Genomic DNA, 12,617 nt, shown 5'->3' on the forward strand with positions numbered 1-12,617 from the left:
CGAAAAAAAAAAAAATCCATGTTCTGCCTAATTACTCTTCCCAAGCTTTCTAGCTAAGCCTGAGATTCTGGGCTGTAGGATGCTGCTGAAGGGGACACAGGGGCTCTCACAAACCAACCGCTTTATGACAGACCACCTAAGATCAGAGGAGACCATTTTCAATCAGCTGGTCCCTAACAGCCCTTTTGAACTTCGTAAATGTAGAGGAAGTGGTTTGGAGAGACTGTTCTGTCTGGGAGAGGTCACTGGTACCTGGTCCCAAGGCGTGGCCTGGGGGGATGTGTTCATCCCCACTCAAAACTGGTTTGCCTTCGAAAGCACCGTTTTGCTACTGAACTTAGGGAGAAAAAAAAAAACCACAATAGGAATGTCCTTAGGACATCTTGGGTGAGGAATTTTTACAAACTTATTCCAAAAGCTCATTCAAAATATACCTACAAGAAAACACAAGAAAGCAGAAAAGAGCAAAGAGATTGCCCCCGAAACTCATTAATAAAAAGAAAAGTAAAAGTAACATTTTCAAATTATATATATAATTGATTTCATTAAAAAAAGAAAAGGAGGAGAAAAGCACACCTACCGCCCGCAGTTCTGGTCAGGTTCTCCCGCCTCCCTCCACAAAAAAGTAAAAAAATCAAAAAATACAAATAAGATAAATCAACCCTTTCATCAGCCTGGTTTCTAACTGAAGCAATTTCTTCCTCTGCCAGCCTGTTGACTGAATCCAGCTCTTAAGAGCTTTGCAAAAAACCTGCAGCTCTTCAGATGAAACTGCCAGTCAAGCTTTTCCCCTGCTGTTTGTGACCCTGGAATTATTTTAACAGCAGACTTTTTCCCCTCCCTGGGGAGAGGAGATGGGTGCCAGGTACAGGCATCCGGATCAGAAGGTCAGGACTATTCCAGACGAGCTGGCAAAGGGTGTTTGAATGAAGGTTGTTGCCTTCCTGGGACTTGCTTTAAAAGGCATCACTTTGAACCCAAAATTAGTACTTTCTCCCCAAACTGTAACATGAATTGCTTATCATTTAGTGCTTCCTAATTAATTGGGTAATACCTTTCATTAGCTCTAACAAGAACAGCCCTGATTCACCAGAACGCTGAAATATGTGCACAGCATCATGTAGGCCAACGGGGACCACACGTTCCAAGTTAAATACGTGTTTTGGTGCTTGGGCAAGTGGGATTCCCAGTGCACTTGATGAAGTGGAAACGTCATGAGTCGTGTTCGCAAGATTTGTCCTTAATTATTAATTTTAGGGGTTTATTAATAAATTACACGCACCATGGTGGAAGGACGCTGTAGCATACCTGTGAGCAGAACTGAACCCTCAGCAGTGGTTGCTGAGCACAGGCTGCCCAATTTGTGTGGCGGTTGGTACGAAGTATCCAGAGCTGTATATTCTGCCCTTCTGGCAGCTGGGAAGCATCCTCTGCACCCCTCAGCACTTTGCCAAATCTTTATTTCCCTTCTGTGAATGGATTATAACATGTAACAGCGGAATTTAACCCTCGTGATCCTTATTTTCCATCTGAGGGTTCATCTGTTGAGAGGGACCCACCAAATGGGCCTTAATGGGCCAACAGAATAATAGTTCTGGAGGGTTCCAGACGAAATGCATCCTATGTGCATGGTGGAGACTAAAGCTGAAGTACAGGAAGCGAAGGAATTATTCAGTGGAACCAGATTTTTTTTCCACACTCCACATTTTCCTCCTCTGACAAGGTATTTCATGCCTTCAAGATCCAGTATGGTTTTCCCTTTTTGGCAAACAAAAAAAAAAAAAAAAGGTGATTTCTTTACAATTTAACAGGAGAAGAAGGTTTGTGGCAAAAAGGTTAAAGATGGAATCATCAATGATATAGGTGGAAGTTTGTCATCTGGTAGCCAGAAATGGCAGCAAAAAGTTTCATCGTGTCCTCTCTGAGCAGCACTCTGGACTGAACGTTGGGGGTTCGCTGCTTTTTCTGAAGATAATTGTTCAAGAAAGGTTTCTGTCTCCAATCAAAGGATCCCCCCAAGAAATATTGTCTGTGTCTTGCACTCATTTATACATCAGCTGCTGGAAAACGAGCCCAATTCTTCATCTGACCACAACAATAAAATAAAGTGAAAACGACCAAAGCAAAAGAATAAAAGTGGTGTCATTTTCGAACCCCGCCACTGGCCTCTGGGAGAAGACAGAAAGCAGAGCAGCAAGCGCTGGCACACCGAGCTCCCGCAGCCCCAGCGGGCAGCATCTGGGCACAGACTCCTGGTGCTCAGTTGAAGAGCTCTTCCCAAGCTCCGGGGGTGGAACTTGCAAAACAGCTCCAGCAGATCTTCAGGAAGGTCCTTCTCCTTTCGTCCCGCTGTCCTTTCCCAAGCTTCTCCACCCTCACTTCTTGGCTATCAGCCAAGGAGTTTGACCCTTGAAGCAGCAGACAAACAGTTTCGTGTGAAGACGGCCAAGCAGAATGAACAGTCATCAACAGCAACAGCAACCCCGTGACAGGCTTTAGTAGGACAGACCCTGACACTAAACTGTCAGACTTGGGGTGCTGCAAACCCACCCTCTGCCATTGGGGTTTCTCTTGAAATGCAAAGCACTTGTGTGTGGCAAGAGCAGCTAATCAGTGAAGTTTCACTGATTGGCAGCCTCTGGTTTATGCCCAGTGGCTGGTGAGACAGCTTTGACGTCAGGGGCGGTAGGAACAGCACTTTGAAATGGCTCTCTAACCTACTCCAGTAAAACCCACCAGGCTGTGGTCTGCAGTGACCACAGGGAACACTTGTCACCGTTTTCTGACCTTTATGAGGTATTATTTTACACACACTTTTCCCTCAAGGCTAGATTGGTTGTCTTTCATCTTCCACACTTTAGTAATCGGGGGTCCTTTTCCTCCCCCTGTACATATGCTGTGTTTTCTTCCGTGCATGAGACACTCAGGTCTCACTGCCCAACAGAGGCAGAACTCGCAGAGGGGCACTGTGGGACTGCCCAAACAGCCCCACACATCAGGAAGCATGTGCCGAGAGTCGTGGGAAACAGCGACCTCAGAGCCATTGAGAAGTAGGTCTGAGCGCCCAGTTTTCTCTGCAGCTGAAGCCTGTCAATCCCTTTTGCCAGGAAGCAAAAGGAGCCACTTTTGCAAGTGAAAATAAAAAACTAAACAAGTTTTTGAGTCAATAGACTCTCCTTCAAAATACCATTCTCAGAAAGGTTTTAAAATGCATTTTGTTGAATTAAATTCCTCTGGTAACAGAAGAATTATGTCCCCTGGTAACAGAAGAATTGCACTGGGGCAGAACTGGATGTAGAGAACCCCAGACTGCTCATGCTTGGAGCATCCCTCCTCCCCTGCCCCTTTGCTGACACAAGTCAGGTACTTTCAGACTTCTGGCTATTGCGTTTCAAGGTCCTCCATGGCTCAGGCAAAAAGTTTTCTCTCTGGCAAATATATCATTTGAAAAACAGCCCAAGAAATGAAACAGATAGAGCATCATCCCGCACCTCTTTCTCTTTCAGAAGCTGTGTCAAGACAACATAGCAGAGTTATGCTTTGTTTGCTTTTAGGCCAGACAATCCCATGCAGCACAATCACAACAAAATCAGTTACAAAACAAAAATACACTACAGACACCAAAGCAACAGGAGACCTTGGCAAGTTGTCCCCAAGATCTGTAAGTTTTTGAGGATTAAACAGAGCCAGCATTCAAACTACCTTCCTTGGGGGCCCAGCACTACAAGACCAGAGCAGAAATTCACCCCTGCTGCTGCTGCTCAGTCCTCCAAACCCAAGGCAGCACCAGTGACCCTGGCTGGGTTGTCAGTGGCTGGGTTGGGTTTGAGAGGTGGGCAGTTAAACCAGCAGAGAACAGCAGAGCTGGGCCACCTTCCTTTAAACAAGTGCTCTTCCAATTAGCTGAGCTTCATAGCTGCAGCACCTTACAACAGGGAGTCTTAGTTGTCTTAGACTAACGAGAGAAGTTACTGAGCAAACGAATCCCTCACTGCTCTGCCATTTGTTTTCTTTCTGGGCCATTTCAGCTCCAGCACCTCGAACATCTCATAAAAACCTCACGCGTAGAGAAGTTTTATCCCGAGGACAAAGCTGGCATAAGAAGAAGTGGTTGTAAATATTGTGAATTAGCTTAGGTTGAAAGTTGCAAGGAGTTTCCTAACTGCGAGAGCCATCTGAGTTGGGAACAGCCTGCGGGATGGGGAGGCGAGGGCCAGCCGGTGGTAGAAACTTCACTGGCTTTTGGGTGAAGTTCAATAAATGTCTGAGAGGGTGAGGTGACAAACAGATTGCAGCAGTCAGAGGCTGGGCTCAGTTCCTTGGGCAGTCCCTGGCAGGCCCTCTCCTCTGCATTTGGGAGGTGCGTCGCTTGCTCTGCTGTTTTACTCTGGTGGTGCTCAAGGGCTTATGGAATGGGTTGGAAAAAATAGCTACTGAACAGCTGGTAGACAGATGAACGGTTGAATGTAGGGCTTGAATAGCTGAGTACAGGAGGTGGTGGGGGCGCCCACTTCAGCTGGCAAGGCTGTAGCCAGGAGAAGCCCTGGAGAACACAGCTCTGCAGGATCTCTGATGGCAAGCACTGCACAGTGAGGCTGTGGGAGAGGGCACCGACCTCCTCTCACAGTGGCAGCACGGTGCGAAGAGCAGGACCTCAGGGGATCAGCCTAACTAATGGATTCCTGCTTGCATTTCTCTGCTGGGGTCTTTAAGCACCTCCAGCTTCTCTCCCTCCCCCTGAAACTTCAGGGCTGCAGACTGGCTTTTCACCTTACATGAAGGGGAAGTCGACGTGCTTTAGGGAATAGACTGAGGCTTCCGCTCATTTGCTAAGAAAAGTCCATGGTGATGTTCACTTCAATCTGACAATAAAGTTTTCCCAATGGGTTGATTAGACTTGAGACATTAACAAAGGTAGGGCAGGAAGGATAATTAACACGTACGTATGCAAATTACCATGGCATGCTCAGCACACCTGCATGCAACCTTTGGGTAGCGTTTTTAAAAAGCCACGTGGATTGATCTGACAAAGGTTCGTTAGGATATCATCATAGGCATTCTGCCACATGGCTAATTTCAAATGAGGCTTTAATTAAAGCTCGGTGGTCGGTGGCTACTGTGAGGTTTGTCAGCAACACCTTAGTTTAGTCACAACAAAACTCTTTAAATTTCACTTTAATTAAAAAACCTCCATAATATTTTGAAATATTGTTGAATGATCCCAGCTTGAAAAATGAAAATGACCTTTAGATCTATACAGGGCAGCTCCTTGGGGCACTTTTAATGCAATAATTTATTAAGTTCCTGTATTCGTCACGTGTGCACAAACTATCAGGTAAATATTACAGCTGTACTCCATGACAAAACAAGCATAATGCAGACATAGAATTATACAGAGAACTGACAAACAGGGAAGAAGGGAGATCTAGTATTTTCTGTACAAAAAATATGCAGCTTTTTGATATGTTGTAAAAATGCTTAAGTTTGGGCATTTCAGAGAACACTGTATAAAAATAAATATTCTATGTACAGTAACACACACAGGCCAGTCCAGGGTTAGAATCATCACTGCAAAAGAAAACATAAACGGGTGTTAGCGACAGTTCACCAACAATTGTTAGTGTAAGTGTTAGGGGGTAAGGACCACTTCATAGGTGGGAGGACAGTGGGACAGCATTAGGGAAGCTGGCTCCGGGGTCTCCAGGAGGATAAAAATGGCGCTGGATCTCAGGAGAGATCCTTTCCATTTCCCTGGGCAGTGGGAGTGAGAGGATGGATCCGAGCTGGCTCTCCACCTCCTTCTTCTTCCTACTCCTGTGGCCTGAGGATGGCAATAACACACGGGGCAGGCACCGAAGGTGTGCTAAACCCGGAGAGGTGGCAGCGGGCTCTGGGGGAACCTCAGAAGTGGCCTCCTGAGGCAGCTGAACCACCAGAAGCAAAAGGAGCGTGGAGAGACCCTTACACCCCGCTTTCAGTGCTAGCCCAGAACCGAGGGAACAGGCCCATTGCCTCAGCCCACGGTCTGCCCCAAGCCCAGTGCCACAGCCCAGCAGCCACCCCTCGGTGGGAGCACTGGGGGGTCTGGTGCCACGAGCCCAGCCGCGGTGTGCAGGGGCACTGATCTGCAGCTCCTTCGTTCTGCCAAAGGCAAGTTGTGAGCTTCTGCCCAGCTCCCACCAGCCTCCCATGGCCCCAGGTTCCCTGGGGCATGCCAGCTCCCAGCCTCTGGTGACAGAGCTGGCCAGGTAGCAACCGAATTTTTGTGCAAGTGTTAGAGCAGCTCAAAGGCCACAAATACAATTCTCTCACTTCTAGCCCATAAAGCTAAACTGCAATGTATGAACAAAGGAGAATTCTGCTTGCTGCTTCTCAGGGCTATGCTCCTGGAAGGCCCATGCATGCCTCCACACCTCTCTTGCTCTTAGCCGGACTCATAGAAAAACACTAGCAGGACCTGTAGCACTGCCAGCCCATCATGGTCACACCATTTCCAGGAGTATTTTACCTTATTCCAGCAGCCTTGAACCGGAAGGCCATCTTCCCCCTGCAAAAAAGACAGGTGAAATAGCAGTTTAGTACACAGCAAACAGTGCAGTGGTCGAGGAGAGGAGAGGGTTAACTATTACAGCTGCAACAAACAGTCTGAACCAGGGCTGGAGGAATAGTCTCAAAGATATTCCTCGCCCCTTTGGGATGACCCAGACTTCTGGCTGACATAACCGGGGTAGCCTGAAGCAAGGGCTGGGGCTGAACAGGGGCTTTGCCTGCAGGCTGTGCACGGAGATCCACAGGCTTGCTCTCATTCCTCCGAGGAAGGAGTTCAGCCAGGCTCCCCTGGAGGAGGCAGGGAACAGAGGAGGTCCCATTCAGCCAGAAAAACACTGCAGGTGTTGGCAGAGAAAAGCATGAGCTGGCTGGTCTGTGTCCTCAGGCTCTGTAACGCCAAGGGCACCCCAGGGGCAGCACTAACCTTGGGTCCTGAGGAGGGTCTGGAACAAACCTCCACTCCTTTCTGCCCTGTTAGTTAAAGGGCTTGCTTTAGCCTGTGAGGGATTGCCCAGCCGTCCCCTCTCGCCGCTGAGAAGATGCTGCTCCTGGGAAATGAGGAAGGCCGGCAGCTGGGCAGACCCTGCAGCTGACTCCCTGAGAGGGGGCTTTTGCCTCAGTAAGGTCAGTGAGATTTCGGTGAAAATCCCCTGGTGCTCCTACAGCCCTGAAGTCTTGGGCCACACTTCTCATGGTGAGCATGTGGTTTTCTTCTTTTTTAAATTTTTTTTTATTTTAGTGTTGAAGAAGGTTTGGTATTTTAAGGGCTAAAACTATGTGCTTGGAAAATGCTTTTCGGAATTACTGCCATTAATTTCATCTCAGCGCAGCCCCATTTGATGTGAGAAAAAAGGAATGTCAATGGCAAGGTGCTCTTGAGCAGGAGATCAAGCCAGATGACACCTCTGACACAAGAAGTCCAATGCTTCTGCTATTCCCCAGAAAAACTCAAGAGCAGGGGGTGAAAATGTGCAACACACAATACAGGCACATCTCTTCACTCAAATGACTCGGTTCTCACTTCTTCAAGCCCTGTGTGAGGAATCTGCAGTGCCTCTCCACCTTCTTGAGAAGGAGAAGGGAAACGGAACCAAAGAGAAAAGCAAATGCACAGCAGCACACTGCGAAAGAAACTGTTAAAGGAGGTGCCCTCCCAAGGGGCTGATGACGTGGATGTCGCCGTGATGCTGTCACCGGGTTGCTTTTTGAGTGCATTTTTTAAACTGTGGTCTCCTTTTGGTATTTCCTCCCACTCCCCCTCCACTACGTGGAAATACTGGGTAAATCGTGGCGCTCCCATTGGTACACCGGTGGTGGCAGGAATGACTGGCGTGGTGCATTGCAGGAGGAGATGGGAAGTTAGGTGCACGAAGGAATGGGAGGCCAGGGAGTCATAGCTCAGGGATCAAAGGAAGACCAGAGTCACAAGGAAGTGTTTGTTGCAGGCGAATTTGCCGAGAACGGAAACACGACATGCTGATTAGTACCAAGTATCTCCTTCCACATAGCTCAGATGTGTAAAGCGTTAGTTCACAGCCTCCACAAGTTACACACACGCATGTGTCAGCTGGATGCTAAGCTTTTAACCTAGCTGGATCAGGAAACATGCTTATTCACGTTCCCAAACTAACTTGCATGCCAGAATACTATATATAAAAGAACAATAGCATCTGTATTCCACCAGGTTTTCTGGCAAGTTTCCCCTAACAAAAATAGGTTCAAAGAGAAGTGTTTGTTTTAACATGGCTGGAATGGAATGACCATTCTGGAGCAAATCTGGCCATGCCAAGCGGGGGCTGGGAGGGCAGGGGGACTACAAGTTTCAATGTATTACGGAGTTGTTGAGAGCGTGGCAGGGAGCAAAAACCTCCCTTGAAGGCTGCATCTCCAGAAAATCTGAGCGTAAATTAGTAAGTGATGTTTATTGGGATACTTAGAACCTACAAAGAAAGGCTGAGAGAGTTGGGGTTGTTCAGCCTGGAGAAGAGAAGGCTCCAGAGAGACCTTATTGCAGCCTTCCAGTACTTAAAGGGGCCTGTAAGAAAGAGGGAGACAGTCATTTCAGCAGGGCCTGTTGTGACAGGACAAGGGCTGAGGGTTTTAAACTAGAAAAGGGAGATTTAGACTAGAGAGAAGGAAGAAATTGTTTACAATGAGGGTGGTGAAACACTGGCCCAGGCTGCCCAGAGAGGTGGTCGATGCCCGATCCCTGGAAACATTCCAGGTCAGGTTGGACAGCTCTGAGCAACTTGATTGAGTTGAATATGTCCCTGCTTACTGCAGGGGGTTGGGACTAGGTGACCTTTGAAGGTCCCTTCCAACCCAAAGCATTCTATGATTCTATAATGAAATCAGCTGAGGTTCAGTGTTCCTGAATACCTTTGTTGGGTTAGGTGAGACACAAATACAATAATCATCCTTTAATGCTTGAATGAGTCGGGTATCAGGAAACAGACAATTCTAAACCCAAGTTTCTTGGATGCTACTGGTACCATCTGGACTTCTGGGGAGAGTGACAGGTAGAATTATGTAGCAGGAATCAAGGGAGGTAAGTGTCCAGTCAATGTTTGACTTGGGCTTGCTAACAGGGTAACAATTTTTCCAGTCACCTTAACGTATAGGGCGACTGAGGTGATACCAAAGGGTGTCAGGCTGTCCTAGCTGCACACAAGCACTTAAAAACAGAGTTAATGAAGGTCGGGAGCAGTGCAGGTCCCTGCCAGCAAGCCGAGCCAGTGCAGAGGCAAGTCTTCATGCATTAGTCTACTGAAAGCTGTCAAAGCGAAGGCAAAGGAAGAATTGAAGTTATAAATAAATTCACATTTCCGCTATGTTTTTCCTCATGCCACAAAGTGGTGCTGACAGCAGCTTGAATCCTAGCACCAAGGGAAGGGCCCATGTCTGACATCAGCAGTGTGAGGAAGGTTGGATGGAGACAGGGAGGGAAGGAGCTGCCAGGTGTTTTTAGGGCATGCAGCTATTGGGAGGGAGCAGAAAACAACCACCATGACACAAAAAGCAAACGAGCATGCAGGAAAGGGAAGGTACGCCATACCAATGGGCATGGGGCATCCAGGCCGTCCAGCCCAGGTAACCCCGGCTCACCCTTCTCGCCTTTAAAACCTCGGAGACCCTGTTCGTGAAATCAACCACTATCGTTATTTCAGTTAATGCCAGTCACCTCCATGTCACGGGAGGAGAGGCCGAGTCCCCCTTGGGGACTGTCGCAGGGCACTCTGCTGCATACCCAGAATTCACATGGCCCGTGCTTTCAGGTGTACTTTTGTCTGCGTAATCAGGAGTCGTGGTTTCCATCGTGTTTTTCTGTAATCTACAAGTCAGGAGATCCTTCTCCGAATTAAATCCGAGAGGATGGGAATGGTGTTCCCTCCCTTCTACAATCATCCATTCTTCCTATCCTCACTAAGAAACCAGCAGCTGGATTTCTAGATGCACGATCCACGAGCATCCTGGGATTTCTGGCAGTACTACAGATTTTTGGCAGTGTTTTCTGCAGCACGTGAGTTTAGATGAATACGTACACGTACTCCTGTATTTATTCATTTGTCCAGATTTATAGACTGCATATTTGGACAGAAACATATCCCGTTTGAAAAAACAGAGATGTGTTTTCCCTCTGGGTAATGCAGCTCGAGTGCCCTGTGTCGCTCTTGGGCGATCCCATCCGCTGGCCGTTATTCCAAGGCAAGAAAAACAGCAGTCAGGTTTCGCTATTCCGTAGACACGAAGATGTTAAACGTCTCCAGAGAGGAGCCATAACCAGCAGCGAAGGAGACACAGGGCTCTTTCCACAGAGGAGAAAGCCCTAGGCTCCCAGCACATGGGACACCCCCATGTACCCCAAACCTTCGTGAGCTCCGGAAGAGGAAGGAATATAACCATGGTCACTCAGCAGCCTGATTGCTCCAGGGGTCAGCGGTTCCCCGCTGGAGGAAGCAGCTTTGCCCCGGCCTGCAGTGGGAACCAGGCTGGGCCTTATCTGAGCGGCGTACTTTTGCAAGACCATTATATATGTTATGATTTCCTTCTTTCTTCCCCAGCAACAAATCTTAAAACAATACATTAGATGAAACAGAACATACCAACGGACAGGGTGCATCTAATCCAGGCGCTCCTTGGTCTCCCTTATCCCCTTTAGACCCTCTAGAGCCTTTCTTGCCCCTCTCCCCCTGCAAATAATAGTTTAGTCCAAGAAAAAAAAAGAATACACAAAAGCTTTAGGATCATCCATTTCAAACAAATGTCAGCGATAGTTTAAAAAAAGGATAAACATTTAGGAAACATTTTAAAAGAGGAGAAATCTCCCTTTGAGACGTTAAGTGAGAAACAACATATGGAGCTACTGACCATTACGTAGCTGCATAAACACATTGGCCACTGCTAAACCTACCCTGACTGACTGCAAGGGCTCTGCATCAACAGCACTGCAAGTGTCTCTCAACTTTGTGGCCAGGTCTATGGTGAGCCAGCGGAGCTCTGCTCCTCCTCCATCATGCCATCATTAGGAGGCCACATCTCTGGCTTCCTGTACCTCCAGTATGGTGTGTGTTCAGAGAGAGGCACCTCCTGAGAACTGGCAGACTCACAGCATGGTAAAAGGTTCCTCTGGCCAGCAGCATGTTGCCTCACCTTCTCCAGCAGCCTGGGAAGGTCCCTCCTCTGCCACAGGAGCTCTGGGGTGGCACCTCAATACCTAAGTGCCTCAAGCCACCAGGACCAGTGGCAGAGCCCAGGCAGGCTCTCCTGCTGTAGCAGGAAGGAACTGCTGGTACAGATGCTCTGTGTTGATCGTGCCCTTCTGAATTCTCACCGCCGGGTTGTCCTTTGGGGTGCTCGGGGTAGTGCTCCCCCAGAAAAAACCGTCAGACAAGGGACAGCAGGGCAGCACACGGTCCCTGGCCCTCTTACTCGGCAGCGCAGCCATACCCCGGGACGGTGCCATTCTCACAACACTTTGATATTACCATTTCTCCACAGGCTCCAGGTTGAGTTACAGCAGAGCCAGGGCAGGAGGGAAACAACCTAAAAAGTCATAATCCAAGAGGAGGCTTGTCCTCTTGTGGAGGGGCAGCATGAGGTCAGTGAAAGCAGCCGCAGAAGGGGCAGAGGGCATGGCCAGCTGCCCCTCCTCACCAGGGGAGGATGCATCCCACCCGCAGCAGGTCAGCCAAGGCAGGGTGCAGCGTGGGTATTTGCCACTTCTGTCTCTACCAAATCTTTCTGTGTAAACCAGGAAATTCTCCAAGCTGCTGAGCATAACACAGGGGAAGGGGCTGCTGCACAGGGAATTGAATTTAGGGTCCTTTGGGGAGGGTTAAAGGAATTAAGGGATAAAATCAGACAGCAGAGGTTGCTGCTGCTTCTTTTATTTAAAAAAAAGTGTGTTAAAACCAAAGCTGGCAAGAGAAATGGATGGGAGAGGAGATGCAATGAGAAGTCACCCAGAACCAAGCACTGGAACAGAGAGGATAATCCAGGAAAATGCGGCATGGGTTGCTCTGGAGGAAGGAGGAAGGAACCAGGAAGAAAGGCGGAAGAGGAGGAAGGGATAAAGGGGACAAAGGTAGACCTGTAGGAGCGAGGAAGACGCACGTACACACAAGAGAAAAAAACACAGGCATTAAAATAACAGTGAAGATATCAGCTTGGTAGCACAAGGTCAGGGCCCGCACTCTTTCAGCTGGATTACTTGAAAGGCCATCGGCTCCCGTTGCTGCCTAGTGCCACGATACCACCTCTGCCTGTGCAGCTATCCCATCTCCCCCTCCAGACAACGGCAGCAGGAGTGTTTCAGGGACTTTAAAAGCACTGCTCTGCCTGAAGTAACAGAGGGGATTTCAGCAAATTCTTTGGGAGTTAACAAAGTGGGTTCTCATTTTTAACGTGCTCAACACTGAAAACCTTCATATTAAAGCACTATGCATATTGCTGCTGTCTAAAATAGAGGTGTTTCAAATGAACACACCTCCTGCTTCCAGAGAGGCGGGTGTTGTCTCCCAGCCCCCGTGGAACAGGTCAGCAGTGGAGTGTTGCCTTCCCTCTTTCCC

General features: G+C 48.3%; 1 protein-coding gene across 1 annotated transcript in view; it reads right to left on the reverse strand.

Annotated features, from left to right (window-relative positions):
• Nucleotides 1-6,508: 6,508 nt before the first annotated feature.
• COL13A1 (collagen, type XIII, alpha 1) overlaps nucleotides 6,509-12,617 on the reverse strand; it is a gene marked incomplete at both ends in the record, with an annotated part of 58,637 nt that continues 52,528 nt past the window's right edge. Inside the window, 2 exons of the mRNA XM_010141504.1 lie at nucleotides 6,509-6,547; nucleotides 10,653-10,739. Of these exons, the coding sequence (XP_010139806.1) occupies nucleotides 6,509-6,547; nucleotides 10,653-10,739 (126 nt within the window). The remainder of the gene's footprint in view (nucleotides 6,548-10,652; nucleotides 10,740-12,617) is intronic.

The sequence above is a fragment of the Buceros rhinoceros genome, unplaced genomic scaffold, assembly GCF_000710305.1.
Source record: "Buceros rhinoceros silvestris isolate BGI_N320 unplaced genomic scaffold, ASM71030v1 scaffold14428, whole genome shotgun sequence".
NCBI classification, from domain to species: Eukaryota; Metazoa; Chordata; class Aves; order Bucerotiformes; family Bucerotidae; genus Buceros; species Buceros rhinoceros.